The sequence below is a fragment of the Danio aesculapii genome, chromosome 23 (genome assembly GCF_903798145.1).
Source record: "Danio aesculapii chromosome 23, fDanAes4.1, whole genome shotgun sequence".
Lineage (NCBI taxonomy): Eukaryota > Metazoa > Chordata > Actinopteri > Cypriniformes > Danionidae > Danio > Danio aesculapii.
The window spans coordinates 40,572,400-40,597,606 of record NC_079457.1 but is presented as its reverse complement, the minus strand read 5'-3'; the positions used below and the strand labels follow the sequence as shown (position 1 = coordinate 40,597,606).

Below are 25,207 nucleotides of genomic sequence, written 5' to 3'. Positions count from 1 at the left end.
TTTGAAATCATAAAATTGATTCAAATTTTTGACCCCGATTGCCTTTACACATTTTAAACATTAGTGTGGCCATCGTAACCTGTAATGAATTTGTTTAAACGTACATTAAATAACGAAGAACAAGTTAAGTAAATTGTGGTGCATATATTTATAATACAATTTTTTCTAAATTACTAAGTTCTGGTCATTGAATTGTGGTTTTATGAGGTAAATGTAACATTATGTAAAATTGACTCCAAACTTTTTTAAATTTTTTAAAATGTTTGAAACACTTACATAAAGTGATTTCATGATATAAGTTTAGCAAGTTGTAGTGTTTGTTTTAACTTAATTTTTTGTTCATTTTATGCTGTGACTAAAAGCAGATTTTGTAGATAGAGATTTAGTAATTTCATAATAAAATTTGCAGCATTTTTTTTTTCCCATAATATTTTTATTTTTCATTTTCAGTTTGTACACATTGAAATACAACATTTTTCAAACATTTTTTCCAACAATAACCTTGTTGCATTTACAAATTATACAAAAAATAAGGATATATACATATTTATATTACAAACAAAGCAAACAAACAAACAAAAAAATAAATAAATAAATAAAAGTAAAAGTAAAACTGCTCCTCTTTTGTTGTTAATGGTAATCTATTCAAACATGACAATTATAATTATACTGAGTACTAAATACAGCAAACATATATTGAAGAATGTATCAATACTGAACTATATGCAGCATTTTTTTTACTTTTATTTTTATTTAGTTAATTTTTTTGCAATACAGAACAATAATTTAACAGAAAAAACATGTTAGCGTATATCATTACATCCATACACTTATCAATATGCACATGCATAATTACCTAAATATATACACTACATAAACTTGCATGTAAAATAAGTAAAAAAGAGAAAGAAAGCCAAAAATGCATAAGATTAGTTTATCTCTTCTAGTTACTATTCACTCAAATGGTCATGTCTTTATATTCCCTATATATATATATCAACCATTTTTCCCAACCCTTCCTGAAGTCAGTTTTTCCATTAAATGAATTTCTTCAATTATCTCAAACCACTGCTTACGTTTCAACGTTGAGTCTTTAAGCCAGGTCCTTGTTTTAGTCTTTTTGCATGCCACAAGAACAATCTTACACAAATATTGGTCACATCTGGGCACAATGTCCTTAATATCTCCCATAAACAAAAATAATGCAGTCCTAAGAACTTTATATTCAAACTTTAGAAATAACAATGCTGCAAATTATTTATAGTGAAGATTTGCTCATAAATCAGTTGAAAGAAAAGAATAAAGCATATATTTTTGGGATTTATGAAAGGAAATAAAAAAAAATAAGATTGACAAGAAATCAGTTTTGTCAACCAAGCCCCACTGACGGAAAACACAGGGCCTCTGACTGAGACTAGCCTAGCCTAGCTGAAGAAACACATTCTGAGTAGCAAAGCAGTTACAGTCACTCCCTGCGAGACAGAGAATGTCAGAGAGAGAGAGAGAGATAAAGATGATGCACTAAAGGAAGAGAATGGGAGAGAGAAGAATGAGGCGCGTCAGCATGAATTAAACTGAAGGCAGCAGTAGTTAAGCCTACATGACATGAGGGAGTCAATCCACCCACACACACGCTCTTATTAAACATACACAATGCGCATCCTTTAGTTAGTCACAAATAGATCTTTGGCTGTAAAGATGCTTGCAAAATGTAAACCAAATTTCACTATTATATGCGTTAACTTATTTCTCAACTTTTTTATTCAGCTCGTCTACTGTTTTGATTCACAAAGGTAATGTTAAATCATTTTTTTTCACTTCAAATGAATGAAATCATCAACCTTAAACCTAAATAATTAAATCAAATTTGCTTGTATACAGAAGTGCTCATATGCTCATTAATTCTCGTCTCTTGCTTTAAAAAATAACGACAAAATAAATTGGTAGTCTGAATCAAGATTAGTGCATTAGGGCTGGGCAATAAATTGAAATAGCATCTAAATTAAATCGATATTGCGATTTAGAAAAAGCAATAGTTATGCACATTTTTACAGGGGAGCACTGTTGTGTGATCAGCAGTAAATCTCCTCTAAAGGTGAGAGGGTTTTTTTGCATGGAAACTCCAAATACCCATGAAGAAGAATCCCAAGAAATCTCTAGAGCAGTTGCTGAATAAACAGAAGATTTAACTGCTTTTATTGATTCAACGTGCCTTCGAGTCAAACACACAACCCTAAAATCACCTTACAGGAGGATTCGTTTCAAACAATCAACTCAATTTTGAAAAAGTTTGCAGTAAAAGCATATTATTAAATGTGGCATTTTCACATGCTTTCAGATGTTGCAGCAACAGGGAGCCATAGTTCACTGAGAAGCAATGCAAACAGCTGTCATTATAGCAGAAAGATTGTCTTCACTTTCATTATTGAACGAATAAATCGTCATTGATAATAAACGTGATATTACGTAGTAGGGTTGGGCGATGTCGACCAATTTGGCATCGTACGATGTCTAATGTGAAACATTGTGATGGACGATGGCATCATCCTTGTAGGTGGCAATTAATTATTTATTTATGAATAAATAATTAATTCATAACAAATTAATTATTTATAGCTGACCGTTTCAACTACCTGACCCGCATAGTCTTGTTTTACCCATAACCAAATCATAAATAAATAAACATAAGTTACAAACAAATTACCACCTGTCAATCACTTTTTCTGCGGGACTCTGACATTAATAGGCAGAGTGATCTGAGTCGTTATAATGGCGTTGACGAACTTGGTTGGTAAAAAAGGTGCACAAGCAACAGGAACCAACCAATTAGTACCAATAGTAAAGTTTTCGCTAAGATTACTAAGTACAAGCGTGAAATTGAAAGACTGAAGCAGTGTACTGACAGTGTACTGATAGATTCAAAAGACTGAAGAGTCGTTAGATAGTGACAAGATTAATTAAATATCGCATTGAACAACTATAGTGAGACGCGATCCAGCGGAACATCCTTGATAAACTGCCTGACGTGCACTGGTCTCTGGGGTTTTGTGCTCAAAGCACCCACTGACTGCTGGAGCTCAGACGGGCGCATACGCTGCAGCATGACACAATGTGTGTTTGTGTGTGGTCACGTGATGTGCGTTTTCAGCGGTATAGTGTGAAAGGAGGGCTTTTCAGAAATGCTAGGTGAAACACCAGTGTGGATGTAGATTGTTTTCATTCTAAAAATGATGGATGATGGCATCGTCTATCGACCCAACTTTATTGCGTCGCTTGTCAGTAAGCTACAACTCTGCGTAGTAAATGCTGCTCCATCTGAATGCAGGTGCTGGAGATTTACTGCAGATTACATAACATGACTTTACTGACAAAATATGCATGAAAACCATCGCCCAGCCCTATTGTGTATCACTAAGTGGCCAAATAATTGTAAAACTTAAAAAGGAAGGAAGAAAGGAAAATTATTTATGTTCAAGTAACCTCTATTGGACCACTTGAAATAGAATTATATTTAAACAAAATGATTTATGGCTGGTCACTGTTCATGCCCTTCAGGTGTGCTGTTCCTGTTACATTGGTTGGTTCTTGATATGAACTTGATATGCTGCTTGTCAGCAGGTCTGATTCTTAACTGCAAGCTAATGTTTGACACCAGGTCTTCTGCTGCCTCACAGTTCACAGGAAAAGCAAGAGGAACATACGTTGGCAGATTAGGTTGTTTACACATAATAACCGATTTCATTGGCTTGCCTTTTTGCTTAAACTAGAAACTGCTGTAACTATTCCCATGAGAGTCACATACACACTGCACTTTTTTCTTTTTCTCTGTGTATCATATTCTCAAGGGCTTTTCCCGTATTTCATCGCTCTCAGACTTTGCGTTCTCCCTCAGTTATCAGAAGAGGTCTCACTTTATCTTAGCTGTGTCACAGAAATATGCACTCAGCGAGCCCAGAATAGCTGCACCTCATAAAGTTTCTCTATTCAAAAGTTTTTTAGCCATCAACCCTCGCTCTTTCATTCTCGTTTTTTCTCCATGGCCTAATAAGCTCTCATTATAGGCCTCTCGCTTCTCCCCTTTCCTCTATCGGGCCGTGACTGGAACAGGATGGCACACACTCCTCATGTGGGAGATGTCTAACTTTAAGGCCACAGAAATGTTTCCACAGATGCTGTTGTGCCATCAGCGTCTGAATAATCTGGGTGCACAATTCTCTGCGAGCAGCTTTGTGGAGCGAGACCGTAAACAGAAAGTAGCACAGTAGCCACATGCAAAAAAAAAACTCAACGAGACATTCACAAAAGTGAAACATGAGCCTTCACTGCCTTCATAAGGCCTGTTGAATATTGGATGAGATGAGCCTGTCTCTCCGTTTGCGGTGAGCAGAGACACGGTGCGACATCTCTATTGTTTTCACACTTATTCGTGGGATGCTGTTCACCAATGTTTCGGCCTACCTCTGAATATTTAATTACGAACAATCAATGAACTGTCATGTATATGAATGTTATACGCTGCACATTTCGGTGGGGTTATTTAAAAAGTTGTAAAGTTTGAAGGGTGCACAAAGTTTTTAGTAATTATAATAGTGCATTTCTAATAGTAATATTTCTAATAATAATATTCTTTCAGCACAGTGATGCACAATACATTGGTATTGGACGATATTAGAGATATATTTTATTGTTTGATAATGGGGAATACAGGGTTTCTGCAGGGCCTTAAAAGTCTTAAAATGTCTTAAATCTCAAAATCCAAATTATAGGCTTTAAAAAGTCTTAAATTTACTGAAATATTGTGTTGTTGGTCTTGAGTCTTTTTTAAACATGTCCTAATTGTCCTTTGTTTATGAATTGCTACCCAATCTGGCCAAAACCCATACTATCATCTCAATAAAACTTTTTATTCAAAGGTGTAATTTTTAACTATTTGGCATAATGTTTATTTATTTTGCTTACAATAATATTTGTTTAAAAGTTCTCCATGTATTTACTGCTGAGGACACTGACCTAGACAGATTGTTGTGCATAGATTTAGTTTATTATATAGTTTGTAAAACTTTTAAAACATTTGTTCATTTTTATATGCTTAGAAAAAAAGTGTATGCATACAAGTAAATGCTTGTTTTTGCACAATATTTAAAATATTTTGCTATATAATCTAAAATATTACTGTATTAGTGTATTATTAAATGCATTAAATTCTAATAATTTTTAAAAGACTAATAAAAATCTTTTCCATCTGGGCCTTTTGAAAAATTCCTTAGCCTTTAACCCTTTATGAGTCTAAAATTTCATTCATAATGGTCTTAGATATGTCTTAAAAAGTCTTAAATGTAACTCGTTGAAACCTGCAGAAACCCTGGAATAGTAAGACCATGTGTAATACTTTCTGTATTAAAGCCCTACATTATTCCCTGGACATTCTCAGACTAAGCAAAGGTGGGTCTTTTCACTAAGCTTAAACACACTCTCTCTCTCACACACACACACACTACTCTCACTGTTTGACATGGTGAACTGATCACAGGCTGCATCCTGGTGTCCTCTGACAGGAAGTGAGATCCTTGCACTGCCACGGTCATTGGTGACCACAGTATCAGATAAAGCCGGTGTCATGTTTCTGCTGCCAAATTAACACGCAGCTGCAGTGAAATCTTCACTGCCTCCACGACTTTCAATCTAAAATCTCATTTTAGAAGAATATCATGTTGGGGTGCATGGCTTAATATGATCCCTTAAAATGTTTGAATAAAAAATGTTTTGCCAATCTATTGTTTGTTTTGTTAAGTCTGTTATACCAACATGAGCTCATGGCAATTCGTAACTTTTTGATTTAGTGACTAATTCGTAAGTATTTGTACGATCTCTTTCGATCTCTTTTGCTAATCCCCAATGATGGTTGGGTTTAGGGGCGGGGTTGGGTGCCACGCCTCCTTTTTAAAATTGTACGTTTTTGTACAACTGAACTCGTACAAATTTGTAAAAATTAGCCACTAAACTGACAACACAAAGCGTAAAATACTTATGTTTCCTCGTGAGATCAGGCTGGTTATACTCATTAAGGTTGTATTTATTTGGAGAAATATACAGTTAAACAGTAATATTATGAAATAGAACAAAAAGCTTAAAAAGTGTGAAATTTGAAAGTTTGGCTATAGTTTGCTTAATTGTTAAAGTGTTGGTAGATAATTGCTACAGTATGTGGTTGTTAGGGTGGCTACTAGGTTGTAGTCAGGTGGTGTTTAGGGTGTATTGTTTTTTACTAGGGTACTTGGTTTCGTTGCTAGGGTGTTGCCATGTGTTTTCTGGGTATGTTGCGTGATACTGGGAAAATATGAGATATTCTTGTTGAGTTTTGCGATAACGGTATGTCTTGTGATTTAACATTTCCTTGCAGTAAGGCTATTTTTATTTTAAATCCAGACTCCAGCCTAGGCATGGGACGATAATCATTTTCAATAAGGATGTCCCGATCAGGTTTTTTTGTCCTCGAGTCAGTGTCGTTTGATTTTGAGTACTACCGATACCTGATCCGATACTTCTATAATGCATAAAAAAAAAAGAATAAAGAAGAGCGAAGAGACAGATTCAGGATGTTCCTTATTTTTTATTTAATCCATCTTATTTCAACATTTAACAACTTTGTTAACAAACAGAGCACTTCTGTGATGTAGCTTGAACAATCAAGTAATAAATAATATAAATTCTTCACTTTTGGACTTTAGTGCAACAGCAAATATATAAAAAATCTAATATAAAAACAAATAGTATCTCAACTTAAATACCCAGCAGGCAATTCCAAGTTTACATATCTCACAGTTTGCTATGGCAATATTGTCGTCATCAACTTTATATTATCTCCAGACCACAGACATTCTCACGCTTTCCGCTTCAAGCTGCTTTCGTGTTCTACTTTTCCTGCATTTAACCAATAGCGTCTCTGCAAACTAGTGATGTCATGCCGCACTTGTTGCTGTTTCTGTGTGAAGTCAAGAATGAGGTCTAACTCTGTGCCACCGCATAACTATAGATGTGTTAAAAATAGGGTTGGGCACCGAAACCCGGTGCCATTATAGCACTGGTACCTTTGTAACCGGTATGTACCGGATCAAAACAGCATATGAATTTCGGTATGTGAATGCAAATCTTAAATTCATGTTAACCAACAAATTATCAAAAATATATTAATGTAATTCAAATATATAAAATATGAATTGATGTTTACTTTAAACTTAAATTATATTGTTCTATTAATTATTTTTTCAAAGATTTTGTCAAATAAAAGATTTTTCTAGAGTCATCCACCATAATTTTGTGGCTCAAAAGTATCTGTTCAAGCCCGGTTTGGCACCGGTACCGTTTCAAAAGTACCAATTTAGCACCGGTATCAAAATAACCCAAAAATGATACCCAACCCTAGTTAAAAAATAATGAAATTATATATATTATACATATATATTCGAGTCCTGATCGGGAGGTTACGTCCGATTCCAATCGAGTCTGAAATTGTGTGATCGGACCCAATTTCCGATCACGTGATCAGATCTGGACATCCCTAGTTTTCAAGGTATACCACGATTTAGAAAAGTCAAGGTTTTAAAACCACCAAACTTTTCTGCCATACCGTTCCCATGGTATATGTAAGATTTTTTCTTTTACATTTGTTTTTAGGACAACAGTATCTGCAGCAGAAAAGAAATCCAGAGATGCTCTTTAAAGAAATCAGCGCTTTTGAACCTAATAAAGACAGTAGAAGTCAGTGATTAATTTTTATTATTTAGCCTGACATGTTTACTGTTTCAGAATACTTTAAATGTTTCTCAAAATAAAATATATTGTGTTCAATGGGGGAAAAAAAGTTTTTAGTTTTTACCCAGACATTTAAAAAGAATATATTTTAGACCAGTAATCACAATATCGTCAAACCGTGATGTTTTTATCCAAGGTTATCATAACATCAGAATCTTATACCGGCCCATGCCTACTCCAGACTGAACTACACACTCTGTAAATGTCCTAGAGTAGCTTAACCAGAGATCAGACTTCAAAAAGTCAAACATCTTTGGTGAAGCTTCATACCGTTCCAATCTCCTGAGACCTTGGTTTTTCTGAAGCCAAATTAAGAGATTTTAGATGAAACCTGAGAGCTCTGTCACCCTCCATAGATAACAAAGACTTTTATTTGCCAAGAAACACCTGTAGAACTAGCTTTGTGCTCCTATATTTTCCATGTAAAGTCAGTGTGTGTTTATTACTGGCAATACACTTGCATGTTGGGCTGTTGACTCTAATGCAATATGTTGTATTACCATAGTAAACGCACACCCTGATCTGCCAATTCACCTTTTTATATGGCCACATAAAGATGTTTTGGGAGCTTTGTATGATTAGAGTTGAACCAGTGCAGTCACAAGAAATGTTTTGACAATGTTTTTAGTTCCTGTTCTAGACTTTGATTGTCCAAACCATTGGGTTAACTTGGGAATATTTCTGTCTGTGGAGGATGAGAGAGCTCTCGGATTTCATCTAAAATATCTTAACTTGCGTTCTGAAGATGAATGAAGGTCTCAGGGGATATGTAATGAATTGAGGGTAATTAATTAACAATGGAATATAAATTTTTTGGGTGAACTTACTCTTTAAATTGGTGATGACAAATAATGTTTCAATTAGATTCAAAACTGTTAAAATGATAGCCTTATTCAAACCATAAATATCTGTGTCATTTACATAAGTATCTGAGCATATGTTGAACTTGTTCATCTGCACTCATTCATGGCTAAGTATACATTAAAAGACGTGTGCGTGAGACAGAGCAGCACTCCAGGCCTTGTGTGTTTGATTACAACACAAGATCGTCTCCATCGTGTTTTGTAATGAGCCATTACGACCAGACTGGTTTCTGTAGACTCAGTGGCATGCAGATAGTGAGAAGTAGAGTTTAATGTGCCAGTTAACATCAGTTCCCATACACCATAAGCTGCTTTATACATCCTCTCACCACTTCCTCTTTCAATGTCCGAGCTAACAGAAAAGCTAGTTTGTGTCTATGTGAGTGGCCCTCAGGGACTTCCCATGCTGCCCTTCAACACTGACTATGAAGCCATTGTTAAGCTTTCATATGGAAGAGCGCAACAGATAAGGAAGAGAGGAGAGCGCTGCAGATGAAAAGAGACCACCATACATGCTCCACTGACCCAGTCAAACCCGCATAGTTTACACTTGTGTGTGCACACTGCATATTTGCAAATAAACCTCACATCTCAGATTTTTTAAAATGCATTTTTATTAAGAGTGTGAACCTACACTGGTCTCACGGTTCAGTCCGGTTACGATTATCATGCCATCGATTCGGTTCAATTCAATATCTCGGTGCATCACGGTGCACTGGCGATGCTTTCCATACATAATTCGATTTTTCTTCACAACACAAGAATTTTTTTTATTAAAATCCATTAGTATATTAATATTTATATATTATTTGTAATACTATATTGTCTTTTAATACAAGAAGTAAAATTTACCTGCTCAAAGAAAACTCCAATACATGCACAAAGGACAGCATAAGCATTTATAGCAAATAAACTCATGTAAATATTATCCCTCTTCCTCTTTGAGCGCTGTCTTGCATCCCTATGATTGGTCATTGTCTTCACCCACTCAACAGAAAGGGCTGCGATTGGCTTTAGAAATGAAAGCGCTGTTCACCGATGAGTCACGCTTGAAGAACAGCCGCGGTTACAGTCTATATGCGCATAATACGAGGTAATCACAGGTAATCCATAATGGACACAGTGGAGAAAACTCAGGCACGCTCGTGTCTGGATCCACAAGTATCGCTTTAACAGCCAAGAGAAGAGGAAAAGTTCCCTTACAAACAAACCAGCGGGTCAAATGTTAAAAGTGTGTGTGTGTGTGTGTGTGTGTGTGTGTGTGTGTGTGTGTGTGTGTGTGTGTGTGTGTGTGTGTGTGTGTGTGTGAGAGAGAGAGAGGCAGAGATGGATTTTTACCGCATTTCTCCCTAGTATTGAAATGTGCTCTGTGCTGTGCCTTCTTCAGTGTTAATGAAAGACTTTCCAGCAAACTCACAGTTGAATTGTGCATAATTATCTGCCTTTGTAGTTGTAGGAGTGTTTTATTTAGTCACCCTCGCCTCCTTCGCTATAGTATTCTCCTGCGACATCTCGTATAGGAGATAAATGACGTCAGTACGTAATAACCGGTTATGATCTATTACTGAACCAATATCGAATTGTCCCCATCTGCATCGCGTTGCACCGAAGAAACAATTAATTTTGACACCCCTAATTTTATATAGACCATTTTGAGGGATGTAAATAATAACAGTGGTCCTAACATGTTTCCTGTTTTACATTTTTAATTTCCAAAGTTTCCGAGAATCAAAAAAGGGCCACATATTGATAATGTTATGATAGCTGTTTTAAGTCACGATTGAATTGCCTCTTGTTACAGTTATGAAATAGTTTGACAACAAGCAGGAAATGTTCATGGGCCAATGACATCACCACATTGAAAGGGTCTATATACATGTTAGGGGTGTCAAAATTAATTGTTTCTTCAGTGCACTGCAATGCAGACATGGACAATTCGGTATCGGTTCAGTAATAGATCATAACCGTTTATTTCCTACTGACGTCAGTTATCTCATATGCGATATATTGTGGTGGCTTACAATGGCGAGGGATGCGAGCGCGAGTAATTAAAATGTAGAAACTCTGCACAATTCACCGTGTGTGTGTGTTTGCTCAGTCTTACACTGACACTGGAGTTACAACAGAAGCCCTGTTTTACTGTAATGGAGAAAATGAAAGTAAACTCCATTTCTCTCTCTTGAGGTAATTTTAATTCTCCTCTCGGCTGTTACAGCGATACTTGTGGATAAAGACACGAACGGATATCTGCAGAGCGAGGTTTCTCCACTGCGTCTATCATGGATCAGCTTCGATCGCCATGGCTGTTTATCAGTGTCACTTACGGTGAACAGCGCCAGAGCGTCAGAGCCAATCACAACCCTTTCTGTTAAATGCGTGACCAATCATAGGGGTGTAAGAACTCGCTCGAGAACGCTTGAGATATTTAGCGGGATATTTACATTTGTTTATTTGCTATAAATGTTTATGTTGTTTTGTGCATGTACTTGAGTTTTTAAAGGCACAGTTCATATATCTGACTGTTTGTATTAAAGGACAAAATTGTAATACAACTAATATATAAATATATTAATATTTCTTAATACAAGAATTGTTGTGCTGTGAAATAAAATATAAAATTGTTTATGGAAAGCATCGTTAATGTACCGTGATGCACCGAGATATCGAACTGAACCGAATCAATAGCATAATAATCGTAACTGAACTGAACCGAGAGACCAGTGTAGGTTCACACCTCTAATACAGGTATTGGAAATGATAGTCAACCCAAAAAATGAAAATGTTGTCATTATACTCACACTTTTGATCCAATCCTTTTCTTTTATTCTGTTAAACATTAATGAATATATTTTGAAGAATGCTAAAGCTGGTAGCCATATTTTTCTTTATTATTATAATTTTAAAATTTTTTTATCCTGGCTCTTTCATGCTGTATAATGGTGTTGGATAATGGGTTTTGTTTCAAAGCTTCCAAAATTGCATAAATCCATTGTCAAACGAACCCATATGTTGCCAGGGGGTTACTGCATGTCTTATGAAGTGGATCAATGTGTTTTTGATATAAAAATCTTTTTAAATTGCTGTGACTGACATATATGATGGGTAATGCATGACGTGAGATGCATTCGTTTAGCAAAAGCTTCGAAGCCATCTTTCCACTGCACACAACAAACGACAATCGAGAGACCGAGAGTAGTCCGGGAGCTGTGAGGAGTTACGATCATCTCCTTATGTGGAAAATTCGGATCCGATTTGAGCTGCGGATGTGTTAAAATATTGGAACTCCTGCGACTAGACCGTATGTGACCGGATGTGATGTATTCCAGTGTTGTCTAAGCAGATCCGTGCGCGCGAGATGAGAAGTTTTTCATAATTTTGTTGAATCAGAGAAAGTTTATATTTAAAAAGACAATTCTATTCATAAATGTTAATATTATTATTATTATTATTATTATTATGTAATGTTGTCTCCACATTGCCTCTCAAATTTTTAGCTGTCTATACGTTTTTAGTATTCATTCATTCATTGAATGGTCAATCATGGTGACCGGATAGAGAATCAAAGCTCTTGCTTTTGCACTCCTTTATTTTGGAAGAATCCAGCTTCTCTCCCATGGTGCACGACTGAACTTGAAAATTCTGTATGACTGCCACAAGCGGGCGTATTCCGACAGTCGTGTCCATCTCGAAGGAACTACTTACGACACAGTTTGTTTACCACAGAAGACGATAATGAACAAGAAAACTAGTTAGCATGACGTTACTATTTTATTAGTTTATTATTAGCATACTCTTACAATGTACATGTCTACCTGTCTTATGTCATGCATCGTACGTCGTACAAATCAGTCATGCATAATGTGCATTTGGTTTTATATTTACAGACTGTTGCCACACAACTGTGTTTAAACCCTTTAAATTCAGTTGTATTTTTTCTACTATATTCCAAGTCATTGGCTACCCAACATTCTTCAAAATATCTTTTTTTTAATGTTCAGCAGAAAAAGCGAAATCCTAAAGGTTTGGAACCACTTGTCTATGAGTAAATGATTGCCTTTTTTGGCTGAACTATCCCTTGAAGGGGCATGTTGCTAAATGATTGTTAAAGTTTCATATCAGGGCTGAATGTACATGTTGAGACAAACCACAAGGACGATTCAGGTAGTTTTCTGATGGGAACCGGCAGATAGGACCTTTGCTCTCACAAAACAATCAGCCTGATCTCACGAGAAAACGTAAGTATTTTACGTTTTGACAGTTTAGTGGCTAATTCGTACGAATTCGTACGAGTTCAGTCGTACGAAATGGTACGATTTTAAAAAGGAGGCGTGGCACCTAACCCCGCCCCTAAACCCAACCGTCACTGGAGGATGAGTAAATCGTACTAAATTGTACGAATTAGATCGTACGAATTCGTACGAATTAGCCACTAAAAAAAAAGTTACGAATTGCCGTGAGATTGTGTTGAAACAATCAATCTTGTATGTGCACAAGTGTGTTTTGACCATATTTGGGTTGAAATGAAATCCATTCACATTCTAGGTCAGTGTTTCATCCCTGCTAACATTGTCCTGGTTAAGCAAACCCCACGGTTGAAGAACTATTCTTCTTAGAGGTATAATTCAGGTTTATGGCATAAACAAGTCCGCCACAAACTTCGTCTGACCTAAATGCAGAAGATCAATCAATAATATAACAGAGATGTTGGAAACAATCACATAACAGGGTGCTTTTTGTTAATAATTACATCTCTCAGGTTAACCATTGCTCGTTCAGGTTAATGGGAGTTTAGAAAAACACATGGTACCGCTTTGAACTTTCTCAGACGTTTCCAGCCTCTTGAGCATGCACATTTGTGTCCGCTCTCCTTTCTTAGTCTATTCTCCTTTTTGATGTTGAGTATGAATGTCTTGCAGGTGAAAGTCCAGGCTGTGATTTAAGCCTCTGAGGAATTCATAAATGGCAGCTGAGAGAGGGAGAAAAAGAGCGAGGTTGAAAGGAGGCTTGGGTTTACAGTAGATTACACATTAGCTGAGGGGCGGAGGGAAACTAACAAGCAGCCATTCTCTACCATGGTATCCCCTGTAGGTCTCTCCTTACAAAGCTGTAAGAATAGTCTGAAATAAACCACACACACACACAATTATTTGAACCTGTTAAATATAATAACCGTGCACAGATCATGTGAGTTTACTCGCACCATGTGCTGATATTGGACTGTGTTCAATAAGCTGGTGAAAAGTTGTCTATATTCAGACACTGACAGTTATATACAAATAGTTATTATACTGTCATTATAAACTATAGATCTTGTTTTTGATGTATATTTTGCATCATTGTGCTTCACTTTTCTTTATTTTCATTAATTATTATTATTTAATTAATAGTTTGTTTACATGTTTAAATAAAATGTGACTTAAACAACTCAAGCAAGCAAACTCACTGTTGATCCAAGGGAATATTTACATTTACTCCTATATGATTATATTTAAACCATAATAAAATTGACATAAAAATTGCCCAGACATGTTGATATTGTGCTATATTTAGTTTTTAATTTTATTATTTTAATGTATTTTAAATAAATATAGTGATTTTTAAAGGGCACCTATGATGAAAATCATTTTTTGTAAGCTGTTTTGACAGGACTGTGTGTAGGTAAAGTGTGTCCACAGTCAAATTGGGGTAATATACAGACAATAAGTCTCTTTTTTTTAATTATCATTTCCTGCTGTTAAAATAGGATTCAAATCCCTCCCGTTTTGAGGTTCACTGCAAAATGATGTAGGTGTGCGGTTTTCCCACCCACCGAATTGTAGTAACGCATATAATCAAATCAACAAGACAGGATGTGCGCAAAGCAACCAGGATTAAAAGATCTGTTCAGCTCTCTGTGATCATCAGTCATCATCAAATGTGATCAAGAATGAGTTTAACAAGTTTAAAACATTTTCAAAACAGTGCATTTGTGTAATGAATTACAGCAATTTACTTCAGCTTTACTTCATCAGCACAGCCGCGTGTCAGTACAATTATAAAAGAAGACACTTCAATCCCGGTTTGTGGACATTAAATCAGGTTTATTTTATACATAAACATAACGGATATCCATACAACAGTGGATAATAATGTGTATTCTGTCACATTTACATGCAAAAACAGTGCAAAGTTAAACGCGTGCGCTGAACTTTGTAACGATATTGTGTGTGACTTATCGTTACGAAAAGGCTTGAATGAACTCCACAACAAATACTAATCATTGGGAAAGTTCTTACTGTAGTATTTCTCACAAATTTTACGCGAGATCTGCTTCCTTCGTGTTTGTCACTGTGCTGTTTATCTATTTGTCTGACAGCATAAATTGAGGCACACTCTGACAGGCACATGGGAACGGTGGGCGGGGAGAACTAGCATTAAAGGCGCAGGCAACAAAAACAGCTACACTGTGTTCAGAGCACAAAATCCAATATTCTGAAAAGTATAATAAATAATCTGATGGGTGTTTTGAGCTGAAACTGTACAGACACATTCTGGAGACACAAAAGACTTATCTTGAATGTTGAAAAAGGGGTCAAATAGGTGCCCTTTAATTAACAATTTGGTTACATGTTTAAATAAAATACATAAACAATTCAAGCTAACAAACTCACTGTTGATCCAAGGAGATATTTACATTTACTCCCATATGATTATATTTAAATGATAATTAAATGGACATAAAAATTGCCCAGACATGTTGATATTGTCAAATGTTTATTTATTTTTTATTTTATTTTAATGTATTTAAAATAAATTAAAGAGATTTTAAATCTTTATGTTTTTTCATATTGTATCATGTTATACGTACATTAATACATTATTATATTATATAACTTAAAAAATAATTATATATATATATATATATATATATATATATATATATATATATATATATATATTAAAAGGTTGTAGACATTTAGCAAAATACTGGCACTTGGTTAGAACCATTTTATTTTACATTGATTCATTTTATTTCCAGTGTACATTCAATTTAAATTATTTATTTTTCTGTTGTTGACCTTTTAGAACACAATTTGTTTTTAATCCACATTATCCATTTAAATTACAATACCTAACATAATCATAACATTTTTTTTTTACATTTTTCTTCATTACTCTTTCTCTTCATCTCTCTCCAGAGGAGGCCGATTACTCCGCGTTCGGCACAGACACTGTGACCCGTAAGAAGACCCCGGCGGCCCTCGCAGCAGTCCTCCTTCGGCCGGACACCAACAAGAAGAAGCCTCCGATCATCATCAGCCTGCCCAAAGACTTCCGCCCAGTGTCCTCCATCATCGACGTGGACATCCTTCCAGAGACTCACCGCCGCGTCCGTCTCTATAAACATGGCCAGGAGAAACCTCTGGGCTTCTACATCCGGGATGGATCCAGCGTTCGCGTTACACCCCACGGCCTGGAGAAGGTCCCGGGCATTTTCATCTCCCGCATGGTCCCCGGAGGCCTGGCGGAGAGCACTGGACTGCTGGCCGTCAATGACGAGGTGCTCGAAGTCAACGGCATTGAGGTAAGCGGAAAGTCGTTGGACCAGGTAACGGACATGATGATCGCTAACAGCCACAACCTCATTATAACCGTCAAACCGGCCAATCAGCGCAATAACATAGTACGAAGCAGCGGTGGCGGGGCCACATCCGGCAGCTCAGGACGATCTTCAGACAGCAGCACCAGCTTCCATGGTTACTCCATGCCAGGCTCCACGTCCATGACTCCTTCTCATATTATACAGAACTATGAGCCAGATGAAGAGAGTGAGGATGAGGAGGATCTGGTGATCGAGGCGGACAGAGGGGCCAAACTCATCCCACCAGCAAAGGTACGAGCAACCGCCAGCTCCAGCATGCCTGTTCTGCCCAGATACGAGCCTCACCTCGACCTCCGGCCCTCAAACGGTACAATGGCAACCAGCACAAGTGTGGGGTCTCTGAACGCCCACGAAAGGCGGAATCTAGAAGAGGACGGCACAGTCATTACACTGTAATAACCGCTCACACATGCCAATACAGACTCTTGTGTGCCATAGGACTAAAATGCATGTCTTTATTTTTAGGTGACCAAAGCGGTCACCACAGCACCTTACAGCACTTCTCTATAACCACAGGACCAGGCAGTCACCAAAAATAGCTGCTTCTTGAGTAATAATGAACTTCCTGAGTCCGTGTGAATTGAAGGAACGCAGAGACTCGGCAGTATATGAGTCATGACAATCTTTTTTCTCCTTTTTTTTACTTTACAACCACTCCCTTCTGCCGTTATGATGGAGAACAAAGTACAATGGGCTTCAGAAGAGAGCGCTCTTCATTCATTCCTGTCCGCAACACTAACACTCTCGGCTTACCGATTCTTCTAGGTTGTCAAGGGAATCGCGAACAATTGTGAGGCTCGAGTCAAGGTTTTCGCTTGATCAGTAGACTGCTGCCTCGGTTAAGATGTCTATTATTATTTCAAGATTTTTAATCATAGCCAAAAAGACAGATGATTAATGTTGTATTTTTTCATACTGCTATATTTGATTTGTAGGAGTTATTATGTTTTTTATTTTTTAATGACAAGGGCTATCATCCTGCTCTCTGCTATCTGTGGTTTATTTTACCCATTGAGCGCTACTTGATAACCCTGTCTGGGGCTTGGGAGCACATCATCACGTTTCAGAGAAGAGCACTCAGAAGTGAACACTAGGCTATTTCATGTATGAAGAGTGTCTCTGTCATGACGCTTTATAGTAAGGTTCAGTTTGTTTACGTATGTTAAAGAGACGATGAGAATGAAATTGCGGGAATATTTACTTACTACCTTGTTGTTCCAAACCTGTTTGACTTTCTTGCTTCTGTGGAACAGAAATGTTATGGTGTTGTCAAAAGCCAGAATATCTTTACACAGTAACTGTGTACTAAAAAAGTCTAAATGGTTCCTGTTCATGTAAAATTGAGAAAGCGACTAAATATGCTGTAAACAGACCAGACCAGTAGGTGGCGATGTATTTTTGTAACAAAAAACTACTCCTGTGCACAAGTAGTCTGCGATTTTTGTATTGGTTGTCTAGTACACACGCATGCCTGTAGACTGAACAAATCCGATATGGAACAGTTGGCTAATACGATATCACAATATAAGTCATCTCATATCCTGAGACCAATATTACTATATAATATCGAATTCCTCCAATTAATAGTTTATCTATGTTGACCACATGTAAAGATTTTTTTTTATAGTTTAAAGTATATACTCAAAGTTTAAATGTCATTTAAATGTGATCATATTTCTCACTTTATTTAGAACTTTAGAGCAAATGTAGAAATATTAAATAAATATTCTTTAAAAAGTATAAAACAATTTTCAAAAATAAACGATTACAGGCCCAACATAAAAATAAAATCTAAATAAAATGCCAAATATAAACATTGTACTTTCAAGATTGCATCTTTCGCATGATGCTGTTATACATTTTTCTCTCTGCATCTCCATAATGGGGTGTGATATTGCGCTTTATAAAATATGAAAACGTATTACCATAAACAATGTGTTTTGTGACATCACAAAAAAATCCATATGCATAATATGACATGACAGACTACACTCACCGGCCACTTTATTAGGTACACAGTTACTACTTTTGCCATCAGAATTGCCTTAAAGCTTTGTGGCATAGATTCAACAAGGTACTGGAAATATTTCTGAGAGATTTTGCTCCATATTGACATGATAGCATCACACAGTTGCTGCAGATTTGTCGGCTGCACATCCATGATGCGAATCTACCGTTCCAACCTTGGATTGAGATCTGGTGACTGTGGAGGCCATTTGAGTACAGTGAACTCATTGTCATGTAAAAGAAACCAGTCTGCGATGATTCACGCTTTATGACATGGCACGCTATCCTGCTGGAAGTAGCCATCAGAAGATCCCAGTAGATCAGCAGTTTCTGAAATACTCAGACCAGCTCGTCTGGCACCAACAACCATGTCACATTCAAAGTCACTAAAATCACCTGTCTTTCCCATTCTGATGCTCGGTTTGAACTTCAGCAAATCGTCTTGACCATGGCTGTTTCTCAATTCCAAGAATGCAGAGAACGGACTTGCGTTCTTGTAGAGACCGCTCTTGCCAGGTGTCCTCAGAAGAACGAACTCTGGAGACCGCGAGAACAGAGAACGCATCCTGTAAGAAATGAGATGCTGCGTTCTTCCTGATGGTCACATGACCTTCACACGTTTTTAATGGAAATTTATTTAAACATTACAGCATTCATACAACCATTTATTGTTTTTCCCCTTTTCAAAATATATACTATGCATAAAAACATTATAAATATACATTGCACAGTATAAATAAAACAGATTTTAATATGAATTTCAGCAAACAAACACCCCTAATGTGTTTATTCCTTTATTAAGATGTTCATGATAATGTTTACTCTCTGGTTCATTTAGGGAAACTCCTGAAATAAATAAGCTTTGAACTTTATTAATAAATCTAAATAAAATGCTGCGCTTCCCACCTCCAGCCACAATGACTTCTGCGACTAATAGAGCGAGTTCGGTGCTCAAGTCTGCATCGGTGCGTCCTCGAAATCAAGAACACATCCGGGAAGTTTCATGCGTCCTGTTCTTGCGGTCTTGAGTATTGGAACTGAACTTACACGATGACGTTACACAAGAACACGAGGACGCAAGACCGCTGAAGAACGCATATTGAGAAACAGCCCATGTATACATGCCTAAATGCATTGAGTTGCTGCCATGTGATTGGCTGATTAGAAATTTGCAGTAACGAGCAGTTGGACAGGTGTACCTAATAAATTGGCCAGTGAGCGTATATATCATCATATTGCACAGCCCTAATGATAACCCAGTTTTTGATATCCAGAAACTGATAGATAGGCTGATAAACACAAATGACTTTATTTTTATCAGGATAACAACTTTAAAAAAAAGAAAGAAAATATTTTTTTAGGCCAACTATTCATTTAATTCATTAGACATCATAAACAAACCATAAAAATATATGAATTATATTTTGTTAAAGCTAATTTCTACATAAACACTTGACATTAGGTTCCATATCATAACCAATAACTTATAAATGAACATTAACCTGGATTAAAAAAATAAATTAAATATAGCTGTTAATTTATGATTCTTCATGCATAAGGTATAAATGAATAATTAATAAACTGAACCTTATTTTAAAGTGTTGCCTGTTTAACAAGAAGCATTGCAAACAAATCATGGCGAAAACAACGCTTGATTCATAGTAATTGTTGAATCCCAATGAATATTGAATATCTGCCAAAGTATTCAATATCTTTCCCTCTTACATCAGCAGCAGCATACCAGCCAAACCCTTCAGAAGTTATGTAACAATGGGCTTCGTTTCAGCATTACTAGGAGGGAAGGCATGATTTGGCCTTTGTAGATTTCGCTTTCATCTTTTCCTTTTTTTTCAATTTTGAATTTCAACTGGCTGAAATGTCAGCGTCAACACCTTCTGTTCAGTCTGGGATAAAAGTGAATGTCATCCAGCTTCCATACCCTTTACTCTCTGTATAAAGTATAGTGGGACCTTCATGAGTGATTTCACGATGAACAAATGTAACATTCAAAGCATTCCATATGACCGTAGAGGTGCATTTCTCCCCCTTTTTTACGTACATACATATCATAATGATGTTCATGATGTCACAGCTTCAATTTGAACTCTTTAAGATCAGCGTCAGCAGATGCACTGGCTGAGATGGACAGGAGACAGACGTGCCTACGCTCTTACAGTTCTGTCGGAGATTTAGCCGAAGTAGCCTTTCAGTGTCTCCCCTTTATAAATGCTGAAGAGACGTCGTCTACCCATCACACAGAGCTTTTCATGGCACTTACTTTACCAAAACATGCTCAGAGTTGTAGCACACACACACTGTAGCTGTGATCACACAAGCTTCGTCGTTCATTCTTACGGTACAAACGACATGTTGAATGGAGTCTTTAGCTGTGTTAATTTATTTTTATATTAACCACTACATACGATTTGGGATTGTAACCACAGAGTTGTATTTATTTTAAAGATAGACTTGTGTATTTTTACTCGTTTTTGTTTTTAGATGACATAAAAAACCTCAAGATTGTTTTTTTATTATTATTATTTTAGATCATCTCTACGAAATGGTGTTTTAAATTTCCTTTCCACTAGCTTCTTCGGTGGAACTTAATGCTCGGACCTTTAGGAATGATAATGAATTACCTGCTTTTTTCCAAACTGTGAATATCTCTGCATTTCTGAAAGTGTAGAAATGGGCTTTTGAGCATTATCATTCATGTGTCAATTTCTCTTTTTGATAATGAGCTTGCCAGATAAATCCTAAGGTATAGATTTGTACTGAAATTGTCAGTATTTTCTTATTAGTGCTACGTGATGTAAATTTGTTTCACATAATGAAACTTGTAAAAGGATAAATACTATATTAAGGCATAGATGCACATGTATTATAGTCAAATCTTGGATGAAATAAACTAATATGTAGAAAACCGATGTTGTTGTTTTCCTTGGTGATTTTGGTGCTGGAGGACAGAAGGAGGACTGTGTCCTTAAAAATATCACAATCAAAGTGTGTACGTTCAACAGGCCAAAGGCTGAATGGGGGTCATTATGTTTTCGTTGTAATCTAATACTGAAAAAAGCTACTCGTACAAAGATGTTTTACATATACACTCAAAAAATCAATTGTGCTGCTTGTTCAAACTACTTATTTAAAATCAACTTATTCAACACAATTCTTGAGTTTTTAGGACAACTTGATTGTTTTATGTTGGATCAACTTAAATTTGTAAAAACAATCGAGTTAACTTAATCGATTTGTGTTGGACAACATGAAGGAATTATGTGAAACCCAGCATTATTTACAGTGTAGGTCACTGGGATTCACTGTTTTAGTTCTGAGAGAATTGCTTTTCAGTAAAACATGCTTTAAAATAACAACAGGAATGAAGTATGCACTAAATAGTGTGTGCAACATCGACTTTCTAACTAAAGTTTTCACCCTGTAATGTGTTTTTACAGTCTATGGTATGGCCCTGAAGCTCTACACTGCTGTTTGTTCAAACTACTTATTAAAATGAGCTGAAACAACACAATTCTTGAGTTTTTTTGAAGGACAACTTAATTGTTTTATGTTCAATCCACTTAAACTTGCAAACTTAAGTTAACTTTATTGCTTCTGTTGTCCCAAGACTCCCAACACAAATCCATTGTGTGGAACTCAGCATCTAACAGTGTGGTGTAAGGAGGCCACCCAGTGGTAAGAGCATGAAACGGTGTCCACATTATTTGAAGACGATTTCGTGAGTTTTAATAGCTGCTTTTGCCATAATAGAAAACACAACGTGTTTATTAATGTAATTTAATAATAATTTGTATTAATGATTAGTTTAATAAGCCTATATATTTGTCAGTGTTTTTTCTATTAAACAATTCTTTGACAACTGATGGTGCCTTAACATCTAAATTTAGTTGAATTACAATATCATTAAGAGTGTATGGGTGTTTCCCAGTACTGTGTTGCAGCTGGAAGGGCATCTGCTGTGTAAAACATATGTACGATAAGTTGGCGGTTCATTCCGCTGTGGCGATCCCCAATGAACAAAGGGACTAAGCCGAAGGAAAATGAATGAATGAATAATATCATTATTATTATTATATTCTGTTGTGCGCTGTTATTTAGAAGATCTTGTTTATTAAGATTTGTCAAACATGATTATGTCAAATATTAGAGGTGGTAAAGATGATCAAACTGGTTTTGCCCGCTAACATTGAAAATATGAAAGTGTTAAATCATAAACTGTACAGTAAATGAAAATAAATGATATGTTCATATGCCAACCTCTTTTAGTTATTGCTATTTGTTTGTTATTGTAAATGTACTCATAGTTAAACTATATAATAAGAGACCACTCGGACTCTCAGTTTCAGTGGATTTACAATTTAGATATTTAAGTAACTTTTTTGTTTTTGTTTTGTTCTTTAAGCTAATGATGACATTTATCTTCATTTCCAATTAAAATGTTGCCATTTTCAAATTTTCAGATGTAAATTTCATTCATTCATTCATTTTCTTTCGGCTTAGTCCCTTTACTCATCAGGGGACACCACAGCAGAATGAACCGCCAACTTATCCAGGATATGTTTTATCCAACGGATGCCCTTCCTGCAACCCAGTACTGGGAAACATCCATACACACTCATTCACACACATACACTACGGCCAATTTTGTTTATTCCATTCACCTATAATGCATGTCTTCGGAAATGCCAACTGACCTAGCTGGGACTCAGCAACCACCAACCATCTTGCTGTGAGGCGACAGTGCTAACCACTGAGCCACCGTGTCGTCCAGATGTAAATTTTAGAGTTAATTTTTTATTTTAGAAACTTAATCAGTTTTTTTTACTTAAGAGTTAAGAAAGCAATACTTGATGGAATAACCGTGATCTCCAATCAAACAAATGAAAACATTTGTTATTTTGACTTTTTGTTGTTGAGTTTTTTGCAATGTGTAATCTTTTATAATATGTTTATATACTTTTGCTTATATATTAATCCCCAGGGGTATGAGTAATTTGGGGCTTGACTGTATATAATGTATACACCTGTATGTACTCCAAGAGTATTCATAATTATAATATATTCATATTATATTATATATTCATATAATACATACATACATACATAATACATACATACATACATACAGCTGAAGTCAGAATTAATAGCCCCCCTTTGAAATTTGTTTTCTTTTTTAAATATTTCCCAAATGATGTTTAACAGAGCAAGAATAATTTCACAGTATGTCTGATCATATTTTTTCTTCTGAAGAGTCTTATTTGTTTTATTTCGGCTACAATAAAAGCACAATTTTAAATTTTTTAAATTAATTTTAAGGTCAAAATTATTAGCCCCTTTAAGCTATATATTTTTTCTACAGTCTACAGAACAAGCCATCATTATACAATAACTTGCCTAATTACCCTAACCTGCCTAGTTAACCTAATTAACCTAGTTAAGCCTTTAAATGTCACTTTAACCTGTATAGAAGTGTCTTGAAAAATATCTAGTAAAATATTATTTACTGTCATCATGGCAAAGATAAAATAAATCAGTTATTAGAAATGAGTTATTAAAACTATTATATTTAGAACTGTGCTGAAAAAATCTTCTCTCTGTTAAACAGAAATTGGAGCGGGGGTTGATAATTCAGACTTTAATTAAATATATATATATATATATATATATATATATATATATATATATATATATATATATATATATATATATATATATATATATATATTTATTTATTTATTGTATGCCCATATTCACAAAATATTAGCACCAAAATGTATAAATGTGTTACAGAGTGTACTGTCTTAAAATGAAAAATAACAAAGAAATTAAAATAAATAAATTTCACATCAATCACATCATTTTAGAGCAGAATTTAAGTACAGATTAAAAACAAGTTGTAAATAATAACAAGGATAGTCTGTTAATTTAAGAGAGATTTTAAGAGTGACCAAATTGACCAAAATCTGTGCGATTCTTTTGTGCTTGTCATAGGTAAGTTTTCTAACGGTAGCCATGTCGCATATTGTGATATCCACATTTTGAAAGATGGAGCCTGAGATGCAGACCAAAGTAGCAAAATACATTTTTCAGCTAAATATACCAGGACAATAAATAACTGTAATGCATCTTTTTCAAACAGATTGTTCACATTAAAATTCAATAAAAACAAAGCTGGGGTCATATCAAAGTTTAGCTTGAGAATATTTTCCAGTACCTTATTTTCTGTCAAAATGGCAACATTTTGTCACAGTCCCAAAAACAATGAATGAATGAATGTTCCTTAATCTTTTATACATTTGAAACACAAGTCTGTGGCACAGGCAAACATTTTCTTAATACGTATTGGTGTAGGATATATCGTGTATATTCATATTTTTTAATTATTTATGCAGTGTGTTATTTTTAGTGTAAAGGAAATTTATCTATTTAGAAAAATAAATACACAAAGTATTATACATTTATTAACTTACAGTATACACACAAATTCATATATAAAAATGATTGGCATATATATTATTGATATTGATTATGTATATATATATTATAAAAATATAGAAAAATTATTGATAGTTGAAATTGTTATTGTTTAATATAATATAACACTATACTATATTTTAATATAATGAAGTTATAACTGAAATTAATTTAATTTAAGAGAGGTGACTTCAAATAAATTATACTCTGACGTACAAAGTTGTACATGCTTATAAACTGCTTGTTTTTTCTGACCCATACAGCACATACTAGCTGTGCGCGACTTTACCGACTACACGCTGACCCTCTATTCATCTCCACCTCCGCCAAATCGTGCTCGTGCTTTGGATGTACACATCAGTGTAAGCGCCTGCGGATCACGTGACGTGAC

At 35.5% G+C, this 25,207-nt stretch overlaps 1 protein-coding gene across 1 annotated transcript in view; it reads left to right on the top strand.

Annotated features, from left to right (window-relative positions):
* pard6b (par-6 partitioning defective 6 homolog beta (C. elegans)) overlaps positions 1–21,479 on the top strand; it is a 39,806-nt gene extending 18,327 nt beyond the window's left edge. The window contains exon 3 of the mRNA XM_056449319.1: positions 15,854–21,479. Coding sequence (XP_056305294.1) covers positions 15,854–16,713 — 860 coding nt within the window. The 3' untranslated portion in view covers positions 16,714–21,479. The remainder of the gene's footprint in view (positions 1–15,853) is intronic.
* The last annotated feature ends 3,728 nt before the right edge of the window (positions 21,480–25,207 follow it).